This window comes from Lithobates pipiens, unplaced genomic scaffold, assembly GCF_037356315.1.
Source record: "Lithobates pipiens isolate NorthernLeopardFrog02 unplaced genomic scaffold, aLitPip1_a1.2 Scaffold_23, whole genome shotgun sequence".
NCBI lineage: Eukaryota > Metazoa > Chordata > Amphibia > Anura > Ranidae > Lithobates > Lithobates pipiens.
In genome coordinates, this window is record NW_027507785.1 from 50,827,579 (window position 1) to 50,842,770 (window position 15,192).

General features: G+C 45.8%; 1 protein-coding gene across 1 annotated transcript in view; it reads left to right on the top strand.

The window, feature by feature from the left end:
* IRAK2 (interleukin 1 receptor associated kinase 2) overlaps positions 1–15,192 on the top strand; it is a 42,772-nt gene that overhangs the window by 3,331 nt on the left and 24,249 nt on the right. The window contains exon 2 of the mRNA XM_077451583.1: positions 2,146–2,328. Coding sequence (XP_077307709.1) covers positions 2,211–2,328 — 118 coding nt within the window. The 5' untranslated portion in view covers positions 2,146–2,210. The remainder of the gene's footprint in view (positions 1–2,145; positions 2,329–15,192) is intronic.

Sequence of the window (15,192 nt, forward strand, 5' to 3'; positions counted from 1 at the left end):
TACTGTCTTACTGTGGACACTGATCCTCTTCTGCCTCCCCCTGCAGTGCTGCTAGATGCTCTTCTTCCCTCTCTGGCTGCACTGCAGGGGGCTTGGTCCCCTTCCATCCACTGTCCCCCCCCCCCGTGTGCCCATTTCCCCTGCAGCGCTGTCGGCTTCCCTCCTCTCCTCACCCGCCGGAGGCTGCAGCGGGACACAGGGGGATGATTCAAGGTTGGGGGGGAAGGGGCTGGTAAATATGTCATATACTGGCCCCTTCATTTCCTGAATGAACACAGTGAGCGATCAGTACCAATCACTCCTGTTCCCATTCACCACTGAAGCATAGAAAACTGTAAGCATAGTGAGTTATATTGCTGTTGCTAAGGTCTACAGTATATGTGCCAATTGCTAAAGCAACAAACAAGCCAGGAAATGGGTGACATGGCTGAGTGGATGGACACTTTGGTAGTGAAGAGGTGTTATGCTTTGTCCCTTCACTAGCGATCAGTTCCCCATGAATTGGGCCTGAACTTGCATCACAGAATACTAAGGTACCTAGCCTGGGAGTCACAGGTGATGTAGCGAGGCCTTGAAACGAGAACAAGCATGAAGTAAACTCTGTTTACTATGCTTCAGTTTGTGAATGAGCAGGAAGCCTCAGATGGTAGAAGGGGGCCCTGTCAGGTAGGCCGTATGGGGCCCCATGATTTCTAACAGCAGCCCTGGCCGGAGCCCCGAAATTGGTCCAAGGGCTCAATGACGATCTGGAGGACCGAACAGAACACAGTTTCTGTAACCAACCGAACTGAAATCTCAATCAATTTGCTTCCCCATCTCACCCACCTGCGTAATGAAACAAGTGGAAGGCACAAGACACAAGTAGCTCTAATTAACCCAAAAAGTCCATAAATGAGTCCATAATACATAAATGAATAATAAAGTCTGTACACTCAGGGCTGCCACCTAAGGAATAGAAGACAGATTCCAGCGAAGCTGAGAATAAAGAAAGGAGAGAGGCGTCTCTAATGCCGCGTACACACGATCGGAATTTCGCCCAGCAAAAGACCGATGAGAGCGAAAATGCGATCGTGTGTATGCTCCATCGGAATTTAGCTGGCCGAATTCCCGCCAGCAAAAATTTGATAGCATGTTCTCAATTTTCCAGATGGAAAAACTTTCTGTCGGAAATTCCGATTGCGTGTATGCAATTCCAACGCACAAAAACTCACGAATGCTCAGATTCAACTACGAGATGGAAGCTATTGGCTACTAGGTATTGAACTTCCTTTTTCTAGTCCCGTTGTATGTTTTCTAGTCCCGTTGTATGTGTCTTGGTGGTCGGAATTTGGTGTGACTGTGTGTAGGCAAGACAGTTCGAGCTGAATTCCATCGGAATTCCGATGGGAAAACCATCAGAGCTTTCGTGTGTACGCGGCATAATTGTAGCAGTTAAAAACACTTTAATGATAACATACAATTGGCAAGATGCTTGACAAAGGAGTGCAGCCTCCGAAACGCATCGCACCTTAGTGACGTCATTGCCTCACGCCGCTCTGCTCTCTGTACACCAAGCCTGATTTTGGGAGATCCCACCGCACGGGCGTTTTTATCCATCAGCGGATTCCAGGGAGGATTCTACTCTTTGCAGGGCCACGAGCGAAGGCACTTGGCGGTTCACCGCCCTTATCTCTGGGGATACCCCTACACACAGTTGTGCCTGCCAAGAACTCCATCCACATAAACCAGCAGAAAATTGGAGGAACCCTGATTCATTTATCTATCCTTCTCCTGGGATGTTTTACTTACAGATGTGCCCTCTTTTATCTTCATCCATGTGAGTTGCCCATTGTGTGTTACCATTAAAGTGTTTTTACCTGCTGCACTTAGTGGCGCCTCTCTCCTTGTTTATTCTCACCTGTGTAATGAAGAGGAGGAAAGCGGGAGATGTTCTGTAGTACAAATCAGGAGAAGAGCCTAGGGGTGACAACATTGCTCCTCCACAGATACAGCCCAGTGAGCGTGGTCACCTTAGGACAGGGAGTGTGTTACTGCCAGGTGAAAATAAAGGAAAAAAAACCTACGCAGCATCCACATCTCATTGGTTAACTGCAATGTTAATACATTTATGTTCTTGGGCTGCTGACTATTATACTTTCCTTTTAGGTCCCGGTGCTGAAGAGACCTTCAGCTACATCTGAAGCTGTCGATCCAGGGGAAGACCCGCCGCCATGGCTAGCCCTCGCTGCAGCACCTCCTCCGCTCTGATCATTGACATCCCCCCGAGGGTGTTGGATGAACTTTGTCGCTGTATTGATTGTCTTATAGACTGGGAGTGGCTACGATTTGGTGAGATATTTTCCCCTTTTTTACATATCAAATAAGAACACAAGAGTAGCTGAGAGGTGTAGATGTGAAAAAAAAAAATGTTTTAAAGCGCCCTGTCCCTCCATGCTTGTGCGCTGTGGTGAACACATGCATGTCGCGCCCGCATATGTGACGTATCAGCGCGAACATTATAGCGAGAGCAATAATTCTAGCTCCAGACCTCCTTTGTAACTCTAAACTAGTAACCTGTAAAAAAAATTTAAAGTGTCGCCTATGGAGATTTTTAAGTACTGCAGTTTGACGCCATGCCACGAGCGTGCGCAATTTTAACCACTTCAGCCCCGGAAAGGATTTACCCCCACCCTTCCTGACCAGAGTGTTTTTTGCGATTCGGGACTGCGTCACTTTAAATGACAGTTGCGCGGCCGTGCGACGTGGCTCCCAAACAAAATTGACGTCCTTTTTTTTCCCACAAATAGAGCTTTCTTTTGGTGGTATTTGATCACTTCTGCGGTTTTTATTTTTTGCGCTATAAACAAAAAAAAGCGCCAATTTTGAAAAAAAAAACGCATTATTTTTTACTTTTTACTATAATAATTATCCCCCCAAAAATATATAAAGAAAACAATTTTTTTCCTTACTTTAGGCCGATACGTATTCTTCTACATATTTTTGGTAAAATAAGCATTTATTGATTGGTTTGCGCAAAAGATATAGCGTTTACAAAATAGGGGTTAGTTTTATGGTATTTTTATTAATATATATATATATATATATATATATATATATTTTTTTTTTTTTTTTTACTAGTAATGGCGGCGATCAGCGATTTTTATTGTGACTGCGACATTATGGCAGACAATTTTGACACATTTTTGGGACCATTGGCATTAATACAGAGATCAATGCTATAAAATTGATTACTGTAAAAATGTCACTGGCAGTGAAGGGGTTAACCTCTAGGAGGCGGGGAGGAGTTAAGTGTATCCTAGGGGCATGTTTCTAACTGTCTGGGGGCTTGGCTGTGTGTGACACGTCACTGATCGCTGTTTCCGATGACCGGGAGCAGACGATCAGTGTGCTGTCATTAGGCAGAACGGGCAGATGCTGTTTACATCGGCATCTCCCCGTTCTTGAGCTCCGTGACACGATCATGGGTATCCCCGCGGCGATCGAGTCCGCGGGACCCGCGGGCACGGTCACGGAGCTCGCGGCAGGCGCGTGCGGGCACGGCTGCAAATTCAAAGTAATGTACGGGTACATTACTTTGCCCAGCTGTGCCATTCTGCCGACATATAATATAGGAGACGGTCGGGAACCGGTTAAAGGGTGACATGTTAGGTATCTATTTACTTAACATAACATAATCTTTTATATTTTACCAAAAATAGTTTTTTTTTGCATTAAATTCGTGAAAGTATTTTTTCCAAAGGAATTGTGTTTAAAAAATCATTAGGACCTCTTTCACACTAGGGAGCTTTGCAGACGCTATGACCAGGGCCGGATTAACATAGGGGCTATTGGAGCTGCAGCTCCAGGCCCCTTTCTCAAGATAGGCCCATTTGCCCAAAAACATAAAAAAAAAAAAAGATCGACTTCGAAGATTGTAGCTCGGCGACCAGGAGTCACAGAGACCCCAAATTTGGGAGGTAGGTGGCTAAATACCCACTCCAGCACTGGTTATAATATGGGGCTGCTATCATCTATGGTTCCGGAGATACGGGGCTCCTTGTACAGCCTGTCAGAATCTACATACAGAGCGGCAGTATAAATACAGCTGGAACACTCTGCAGCAGACGGAGAGGATGACATCACAGTGCTGATAATAATTATTTGTATATTACTTATGATAATTAACCCCTTGCCACCCAGGCCCATTCTGAGACTTCTCTCCTACATGGAAAAATCATGATTTTTTTATGCTAGAAAATGACTCAGAACCCTCAAGCATTATATATTGTTTTAGCAGAGACCCTGTGGAATAAAATGGTGGTCTTTGCAACTTTTTATGTTACATGATATTTGCGCAGCAATTTTTCAAACTTTTTTTGGAAAGAAACTGTTTCATTCATAAAAAAACACTAAAGTTAGGACAATTTTTTGTTGTGTACTAAGCGATGCTTTACATTTTTTTACAGGTTACATGTTTAGAGTTACAGAGGAGGTCTAGTGCTAGAATTATTGCTCTCGCTCTAACGATCATAGTGTATGTAACCTGTGTGTATCTGGCTCTGATACTAACCAGCGCCTACCCAGGGACTGACTAGTGTCTCTCCCCAGCCTGTCCCCACACACCCTCTCACCCGCTGACCTGTGAATGGGGCGATCACTCCCGCAGTGTTATTGTGTTCTGCCAGTCAATACATTGATTAGTGCTGCTAACTATAGCTGGCAGCACTGATTGTTTTGGGGAAAACCTGACAGGCTGGTTGTACTCAAGTCGGTTAATAGGTTGACTTGTGTAAAACTAGCTAGCCCATACATAGATCGACTATGGCTGGTCTCTGCTTAATTGGTGTAATTTCAATCCATGTCTGGCCCGCTTAACCACTACGCAAGTCCCTAAACATCCTTCCACAAACCTTTACATTTTTCCTTGCCAGATTACTTCATCCTCCTCTCCTATACATAGTGCCCACTGTCATACTCTCCACACTTCTCTCCTATACATAGTGCCCACTGTCATACCCTCCACACTTCTCTCCTATACATAGTGCCCACTGTCATACTCTCCACACTCCTCTCCTATACATAGTGCCCACTGTCATACCTCCAACACTTCTCTCCTATACATAACGCCCACTGTCATACTCTCCAAACTTCTCTTCTATACATAGTACCCACTGTCATACCTCCAACACTTCTCTCCTATACATAACGCCCGCTGTCATATCCTACACACTCCTCTCCTATACATAGTGCCCACTGTCATACCTCCGACACTTCTCTCCTATACATAGTCCCCACTGTCATACCCTCCACACTCCTCTCCTATACATAGTCCCCACTGTCATACCCTCCACACTCCTCTCCTGTACATACTTCTCACTGTCATACCCTCCACACTCTTCTCCTATACATAGTGCCCACTGTCATACCTCCAACACTTCTCTCCTATACATAGTGCCCACTGTCATACCCTCCACACTCCTCTCCTGTACATACTACTCACTGTCATACTCTCCAAACTCCTCTCCTATACATAGTGCCCACTGTCATACCTCCAACACTGCTCTCCTGTACATACTACTCACTGTCATACCCTCCACACTCCTCTCCTATACATAGTGCCCACTGTCATACCTCCAACACTGCTCTCCTGTACATACTACTCACTGTCATACCCTCCACACTCCTCTCCTACACATAGTGCCCAATGTCATAACCTCTACACTCCTCTCCTGTACATACTACTCACTGTCATACTCTCCAAACTCCTCTCCTATACATAGTGCCCACTGTCATACCTCCAACACTGCTCTCCTGTACATACTACTCACTGTCATACCCTCCACACTCCTCTCCTATACATAGTGCCCACTGTCATACCTCCAACACTGCTCTCCTGTACATACTACTCACTGTCATACCCTCCACACTCCTCTCCTACACATAGTGCCCAATGTCATAACCTCTACACTCCTCTGCTGTGCATACCACCCACTGTCTTACCCTTCACACTCCTCTCCTGTACATAGTGCCCACTGTTAGACCCTCCACATTCCTCTCCCTCACCTGCACATACTTCCCACGTTTATACCATCCATACTCCTCTCCTATGCCTCTTACCCACACAAACTGTTCTTTAAAATTATTATGCTGAATATCCTCAATGTTACCAGCTCTAGAATGGGCACTTTTGTCAGTTCAACTAAAGGAAATCTCACAGTCTTCATATTTGTTCTTCCCCATTATTAGTACTTATTTCATTTTGTAATGACTATTGTGATATATAGAGGAACACGGGGGATGTCAGCTACTCTAAATATAGCACTTGTAGAAAAAAGTGTCCCTGAAAATATTTTTAAAATGTTGACAACTATGCACTTAGGCACTGCCCAAGGGCCACAGAGTAAGTAGGGGCCCCATGAGAGGCTCCTGTGATATTAAAGCGGTAGTAAACTTTTCTAAAATTACAACTTTTTAGAGGCCCTGGGGTAGGTTATGCCATAATGTACAAGTATGCCCAGCATATTAGCACATTAGGGTACACTTACCTGTCAGACTGAGCCCTCCAGTGCTGTGCTGTGATCATTCCGGCGGGGCCCGGGCACTTCCATCTTCACCCGGACTTCCTTCTGGGTTCTGTGCCTTCCGTCACTTGCCTTGGCCAGGCTGCCCTGATGTCATTCCCACACATGCCCATGTGCATCCTCTCTCTCCCATCCCCCCCTTTCTCTCTCATCCTCCCTCCCTTACCCCTCACACCTCTTTCATCCCCTTTCTCTGTCTCTCTCTCTCTCTCTCTCTCATCCTCCCCCTCTCTCTCTTTAATTGAATTTGTTATAACAAAAAATAGTTGCATTTTTATTTATTTATTGTTTATAAAAGGCCCCCCCAAAATCCTCAGCACCAGGCCCATGATGTTCTTAATCTGGCCCTGGCTACGACGCTAAAAGTAGTGCCTGCAAAGCGCCCTGAAAGAGCCGCTCCTCACAATGGAGCGGCGCGCTGGCAGGACGGTAAAAAAAAGTCCTACTAGCCGCATCTTTGGAGCAATGAAGTAGCGGTGAAGGAGCGGTGTGTATACCGCTCCTTCGCCGCTCCTGCCCATTGAAGTGAATGGGGCGGCGCGGGTATACCGCCGGCAAAGCGCCGCTGCAGCAGCACTTTGTGGTGGCTTTAACCCTTTCTCGTCCGCTAGCAGGGGGGGTAAAATAGCGCAGTTTTACCGTCTGCGCCCGCACCGCCCCAGTGTGAAAGGGGCCTAAGTAAACACCATGTGACATAAAAAATTGCAACACCCACCATTCTATTCTCTAGGACCTCTGCCTAATAATATATGTAATGTTTGGGGGTTCTGAGTAATTTTCTAGCCAAAAAAATGACGTGTAGGAGAGGAATTTTAAAATTGGCCTGGGTGGGAAGAAGTTAAAGAGGAAGTAAAGTGTACTGGGTTCTTTTTGTTTTTTCTTACCTGCCAAGTAAAAACATAATGTGCTAGTATGCATCGCGTACTAGCACATTACGTGACACTTACCTGTGACACTTACCTGCAAATTAAGCACTCGTCGTCTCCGCTGGAGGCCACGTCCATCTCGGCCCATCTTCCTTCCGGGTCCGCGGACTGTCCGGAGTCGCATAAATGTCACTCCAGCGCACAGGGAGCTGCCGGTCTCGGCACAGGGCTCTGAAGATTCGGCACAAGCGGCCGTTTCTTCAGAGCGCATGCGCCGGTGACGTAATTGCCGCAGTGTACAGTATCTCCTAAATCAGTGATGGCGAACCTTGGCACCCCAGATGTTTTGGAACTACAAATTACATTGTAAATGACTTCCATGTAGTAACCCCTGTCAGGTTTTTACTGCTGTCTGTGCCCCATTAGGGAGATTCGCCCTCTCTATCTTTTCTGTTTACCATTATTACTGACAATGAAAGTAATAGAAAATCCCAAATTTTGGGTTTTCCCCAGAAAAGTAATAGAAGGGAAATCTTCCAATGGGTACGCTAGTTCTGGTGGAATGTCCCTTCTGTCCCCTCCTGGCCTTCTGAAGGTCAGCCAAAGACTGGGGGCTGTACCTAGGAGCCTTCAGGCGGTGCTGAGACTTTTAATGTACAGGATTCGCTTTTTTTTTTTTTTTTTAGCTGAAAGTAGAAAATTAAACCCTCATAGTATGATCCTTGTCAATCCGGAAGATCCAGCTACCAGCAGCCACTCGTATCACCTGCACATACCACTTTGACATCAACGGTAACTCTGAGCTCCAAAGTCAGAGCCCCGGCCCTCCGCCTGTATCCCTCTGTGCAGTGTTCATTGTATTCTTACCTATAGAGGGGATTGCACATTGCAGGGGGTGTACCGGGGACGGGGCCGCTGATAAGGCGGCACAGCCAGACCTCCTGTACTGGGCCTGGGTCCCATCAGTTCAAAAGTAGTGTCCGGTCACCTGCCCAGCAGTAGGTCCGGCCGTACTGTCTTACTGTGGAAGGGATTGCACATTGCAAGGGGTGTGCCAGAGACAGGGCCGCTGATAAGGCGGCACAGCCAGATCTCCTTTACTGGGCCTGGGTCCCATCAGTTCAAAAGGAGGGTCCCATCCTCTGCCCAGCAGTAGGTCCGGCCAATTTTCTAGCCAAAAAAATGACGTGTAGGAGAGGAATTTTAAAATTGGCCTGGGTGGGAAGTAGTTTAAGAGGAAGTAAAGTCTACTGGTTTTTTTTTTCTTACCTGCAAAGTAAAAACATAATGTGCTAGTAGGCATCGCATATTAGCACATTACGTGACACTTACCTGCAAACTAAGCACTCGTCGTCCCCGCTGGAGGCCACGTCCATCTTGGCCCGTCTTCCTTCCAGGTACGCGGACTGTCCGGAGACTCATAAATGTCACTCACGCGCGCAGGGAGCCGCCGGTCTCGGCAAAGGGCTCTGAAGATTCGGCACAAGCGGCCGTTTCTTCAGAGCGCATGCGCCGGTGACGTAATTGGCGCAGTGTACAGTATCTCCTAAATCAGTGATGGTGAACCTTGGCACCCCAGATGTTTTGGAACTACATTTCCCATGATGCTCATGTACTCTGCAGTGTAGGGAGCATCATGGGAAATGTAGTTCTGAAACATCTGGGGTGCCAAGGTTCACCATCACTGGCCTAAATGGTGCAAGTTTAGGAGATATTTACAGTACCTATATTATACCTTATTATAGGCTAATCTTTGGGTACAAACATTAGAAGGAAGTTTACTTCCTCTTTAAAATCTGAGAACATTGCGTTGTAACCCTTCATTCCTTTTAAGCAATAGTCTAAAATCGAGAGCCAACTACTAAACAGAAATTGCAGAATGTCTTTGGCTCCCTTATCAACAGTGGATTATAATAATCCAAGGGCACAGTGGCCTTACTGTAACAATGGGGTACATTTATTTACTTATAGAAAAGCCTGTTTATGGCAGTACAATTGAATTTTTAGAATAGTTTATACGGTAAGTCCACCTATTCCACAGCAGATACCGGGTCCAATATATATTAAATACTGAAAAAAATTGAAAATGAATGCAAAGAGGTGCGTTGTGCATGGATCCTAGCGCTTATATCTCATAGCTACAGATTCCAGCTCACTTCGTCACTCCCAACCAATCCACCATCTGTTACCCACAAGTGCGGGGAATGTAAAAGGGAACCCGCTTTTTCCCTCGCGTGGTTTTGGTCTGTATTCACCTACCCCTTCAACCGCGTATCATGACATAAGTCATAGCCCGAGCCACATCCTTGGAGAGGAAGCCACGTGTTAAACCTCTGGGTACAGACAAGAATTTGCCTATCCACATGGGTAAAAGGGGAGGAGTATGGCTAGATGATGCCAACGTGTTTCGTCTCTACTAAGGACTCCATCGGGATCTATTCATATATATAGGTCCTGATGAAGTTCCGCGGAGGAATGAAATGCGTCCCTTATTAAAATTTCTTGTATTTGATGTAAATTTGAACATTCTTTTGATATTCGTTAAAGAGGAAATTCACCTGCTACCCCACCAATTACCCCAGACAAGCAGTGGCAAGAGGAGTGCAGATGCTGATGCGCCCTGCTTCCCCCCCCCCCCTCCCCCGCCCCACAACATGAGACTACATCTTCTTTGTCCCATGGGGAACAGAACAGTAGAAGAATAAAATATATTGAGAGATCTTCTCTAAAAATGATTGACGAGAACTTTTAAAATTACATTACATAGTTACATAGTTAGTCGGGTTGAAAAAAGACACAAGTCCATCCAGTTCAACCTTAAAAAAAAATAAAAAATAAAAATAATCGTACAATCCAAATACCCAATTTTATGCCCACAATTGATCCAGAGGAAGGCGAAAAAAAACCACAGCAGAGCATGCTCCAATTTGCTACAGCAGGGGAAAAAAAATCCTTCCTGATCCCCCAAGAGGCAATCGAATTTTCCCTGGATCAACTTTACCTATGTTAGTACCCAGTTATATTATGTACATTCAGGAAAGTATCCAGGCCTTTCTTAACACAATCTACTGAGCAGGCCAGAACCACCTCTGGCGGGAGTCTATTCCACATTTTCACAGCTCTAACTGTGAAGAAACCTTTCCGTACTTCAAGATGAAATCTCTTTTCCTCTAGACGTAAAGAGTGCCCCCGTGTCCTCTGGGTTGACCGTACAGAGAACAACTCAACACCAAGTTCACTATATGGACCCCTAATATATTTGAACATGTTGATCATATCCCCCCTTATTCTCCTCTTCTCAAGAGTGAATACATTCAGTTCCTCTAATCTTTCCTCATAGCTGAGCTCCTCCATGCCTCTTATCAGTTTGGTTGCTCTTCTCTGCACTTTCTCCAGTTCCCCGATATCCTTTTTGAGAACTGGTGCCCAAAACTGAACTGCATATTCCAGGTGAGGTCTTACTAATGATTTGAACAGGGGCAAAATGATCTCTCTCTCTCTGGAGTCCATACCTCTCTTAATACAAGAAAGGACTTTACTCGCTTTGGAAACAGCAGCTTGGCATTGCATGTTGTTATTGAGCTTATGATCTACATTACCGTAACATTTTGGGAATGGATACAAGGACTGAGTCTCACTTTGCAATTTTTAAGAGTCAAAACTTCCTTGCACTTTGCTCCATCCTCCATATCAGTAGCAAACATATAAAAAGAAGGCTATGGGGGTACCTCATCCCAAATATTACGCACAACAAAAACAACCAGAATAACGGACTATTGCGGTACCAGTGAGGAACTCATACTTAATAACATTTTAACAAATTTATTAAGAAAACATCTACATATAAACATAAAAATCATGAAAGAATGTTCTCATCAGATTATAACAATTCCAGTTACAATGTGTGTCAAGGACAAAGTGGTTAACACGTTTCGCAGACAGCTTGTTCAGGACCACAGGTCTATAGACGTAAATCTGGAGGACATATTTTCAGTCCCCAAGACATAAGGACAGGAGGTAGGACCCAAGAGATCAGAGGCGATGTGACCCTCACAACCACAGAAGCGGGGTGGACGGGTGAAATCAGAGATATGCAGGATTTGACCCAAAGTATCCCCTATCAGCTACTGCGGAGAAGCCTCCCTCCTCTATCAGTAAGAATTTTCCACAAGTTATCATCCAAAAGCTACAACAGCTACATTGTAGCTTTTGGATGACAACTTCTGTGGTTGTGAGGGTCACACCGCCTCTGATCTCTGGGTCCTACCTCCTGTCCTTATGTCTTGGGGACTGAAAATATGTTCTCCAGATTTAAGTCTATAGACCTGTGGTTCTGAAGAAGCTGTCAGCGAAACGCGTTACCCACTTTGTCCTAGACACGCATTGTAACTGGAATTGTTATAATCTGATGAGAATTTTTTTTCATGATTTTAACCACTTCAGATCCGCGCTATTGCCAAATGACGGCATTAGCGCGGACCTACATTTTCGGGACTACGTCTATTGACGTAGTCCCGGTTACGAGCGGCCTGCGCGCCCCCTGAGGACTCGCCTGATCACCGATCCGTGTAAGGGGTCGATCCCGACCCCTTATCACGTGATCAGCTGTCAGCCAATGACAGCTGATCATGTGATAGAACGGAGCCGGTAATCGGCTATTATTAATTAATTATTAATATAGAAAAAAAAAGCCGATCACCGGCGGCCGTGATCGGGACATCAGTCCCGATCACGGCCATCAATACAAGGGACCACCTGCCACCTGCCTGTGCCCACCTGCCTCCCGCAGTGCCATCCTGAAATTAAATAAAAGCAAAAGTAAGTGCCCCCCGTCAGTGCCCCCCGTCAGTGCCCATAGTGCCCACAGTGCCACCCACAGTGCCACCCACAGTGCCACCCCACAGTGCCACCCACAGTGCCACCCACAGTGCCACCCAATCTGCTCAAAGGTGCTGCACCCCAGTGCCGCCCATCAGTGCCCAGCAGTGCCGCCCATCAGTGCCCAGCAGTGCCGCCCATCAGTGCCCAGCAGTGCCACCTATCAGAGCCACCTATCAGTGCCACCTATCAGTGCCCATCAGTCCCATCTATCTGTGGTACCTATCAGTGCCCATCCGTGCCACCCATCCGTGCCACTTATCCGTGCCACCCATCCGTGCCATCTTATCTGTGCCCATCTTTGCCCATCAGTGCCGCCTTATCTGTGCCCATCGGTGCCGCCTTATCTGTGCCTATTAGTGCCGCCTTAACTATGCCTATCAGTGCCCACCGGTGCAGCCTATCAGTGCCCACCAATGCAGCCCATCAGTGCCCACCAATGCAGCCCATCAGTGCCCACCAATGCAGCCTATCAGTGCCGCCTAATCAGCGCACTTCAATGAAGGAGAAAAATGACCCGTTTGCAAAATTTTATAACAAACTATTAAAACATGATTTTTTTTTTTTTGCATCTTTTTTTGTTTGTTTAGCAAAAAATAAAACTCCGAGCTGTAACTAAATACCACCAAAAGAAAGCTCTATTTGTGGGAAAAAAATGATAAAAATTTCATTTGGGTACAGTGTTGTATGCCCGCGTAATTGTCACTCAAAGTGCATCAGCGCTGAAAGCTGAAAATTGGTCTGGGACTGAGGGGGGTTTAAGTGCCCAGTAAGCAAGTGGTTAATGTTTATATGTAAATGTTTTCTTAATAAATTTGGTAAAATGGTATTATATATGAGTTCCTCACTGGTACCGGAATAGTCCGTTATTCTGGTTGGTTTTGTTCTGAGCCTCCATATCAGTAATAATGTTTTATGATGGCAGTGAGAGACTAGTGAACATCCTTTATACGTGTTATCTTCATTGCGGTTTGGGCAAAAGGGAAGTGCGACTACCGCACCTAATTTCCACTTCCTGTTATTAACCAGTTCAGCTCTGGAAGGTTCACCCCCTTCATGACCGGGCCATTTTTTGCAATACGGCACTGTGTTGCTTTAACTGACAATTGCGCGGTCCTGCGGCGCTGTACCCAATTAAAATCAATGTCCTTTTTTCCCCATAAATAGAGCTTTCTTTTGGTGGTATTTGATCAGCTCTGTTTTTATTTTTTGTGCTATTAACAAAAAAAAAAAAAAAATTACTTTCTGCTATAAAATGCATCCAATAAAAAAAAAGTAAAAAATCTAATTTCTTCATCAGTTTAGGGCAATATGTATTCTGCTACATGTTTTTAGGAAGAAAAAAACTCCATAAGCATTTATTGATTGGTTTGTGCAAAAGTTATAGCGTCTACAAACTATGGGATATATTAAAAGTTTTTTTTTTTTTTTTTAACTAGTAATGGTCAGAGCGATCAGCGGCTTATATCGGGATTGTGACATTGTAGCAGACAAATCGAACACTAAGGCCGCGTACACACGAGAGGATTGTCCGTCCAACTTAGTCCGCTGAAACGTGTTTCAGTGGACAGTCCGCTCGCGTGTGGGTTTCAGCCGACTTTTTCAGCGGACAGTCTGGCGGACTAAGTCTTTCGGAATTTCCGTAATATTGTCCGTCCAACTTTGTTTTCAGCGGACTGTCCGCTCGTGAGTAGGCAAGTTGGACGGACTAAGTATGGCGCATGCTCAGAAAGGATTTACACGGCCGAAGGTTGCATTGCAGTGTATTGGACGTCGTATTTCTAGTCCCGTCGTACGTGCTGTACACGTCATCGCGCACGCTTTCAACGGACTGTCTGTTCATCGTGTGTGGTCAAGTCCGTTCATTCAAAAGTAGGACGGACTGTCTGTCGGATTGTCTGACGGACTTAGTTGGACGGACAATCCTCTCATGTGTACGCGGCCTTAGTGACACTTTTTGGGAACCAGTGATATCAATACAGTGATCAGTGCTAAAAATATGCACTGTCACTGTACTAATGACATTGGCTGATAAGGGGTTACCATCAGGGGCAATCAAAGGGTTAACAGTGTGCCTAACCTGTGCTTGGTTACTATGGGGGGGGGAGGTGCTTTACTAGAGGAAGGCAGAGATCTGTGTCCCTGCTTTGTAGGAACACAGGATCCATGCCTTCACTACTGACAGAACAGTGATCTTCCTTGTTTACATTGGCAGATTGTTGTTCTGTTTGTGTCCCGAACGATCGGCTGTGCTTGGTTACCTGTGGGGGGGGGGGGGGGTGGTACTATGGGAAGGCAGAGATCTGTGTTCCTGCTTTGCAGAAACACAGGATCCATGTCTTTCCTACTGACGGAACGACCGTCTGCCTTGTTTACATAGGCAGACCACCATTCTGCCTCTTTCCTGAACGATCTGGAAGCACATCTTTGTGTTTTTGCTTGATGCATGTTTATATAAATAAATTAAAATTCATCTCAACACGTCGCAGCACATGCCTTAAAGAGGAAGTAAAGGCTATTTAAAAAAAAAAAAAAAATGCAACCTGCAAGGCAAAGGCATAATGAGCTAGTATGCATAGCATACTAGCTCATTATGAATAACTTACCTGAGAACGAAGCCCCCGAAGCAGTCCTCCATCTTTATCTTCGCCGCTGCCATGTATCCCGGAGTGACTTCCGGGTCTCGCTGCTCCAGCGCTGTGATTCGCCGGAGCCGCGATGACGTCACTCCCGCCCATGCGCACGGGAGCCGTCACGAGCGGCATATCGCCGTGATCTGCGGCCTGCTCAGTGCGCTTGCGCGCCGTTGTCTACGGCGCATGCGCCGTAGACATCGGTGCCTGTCTTTTTGTAAATATCTCCTAAACCGTATAGGTTTAGGAGATATT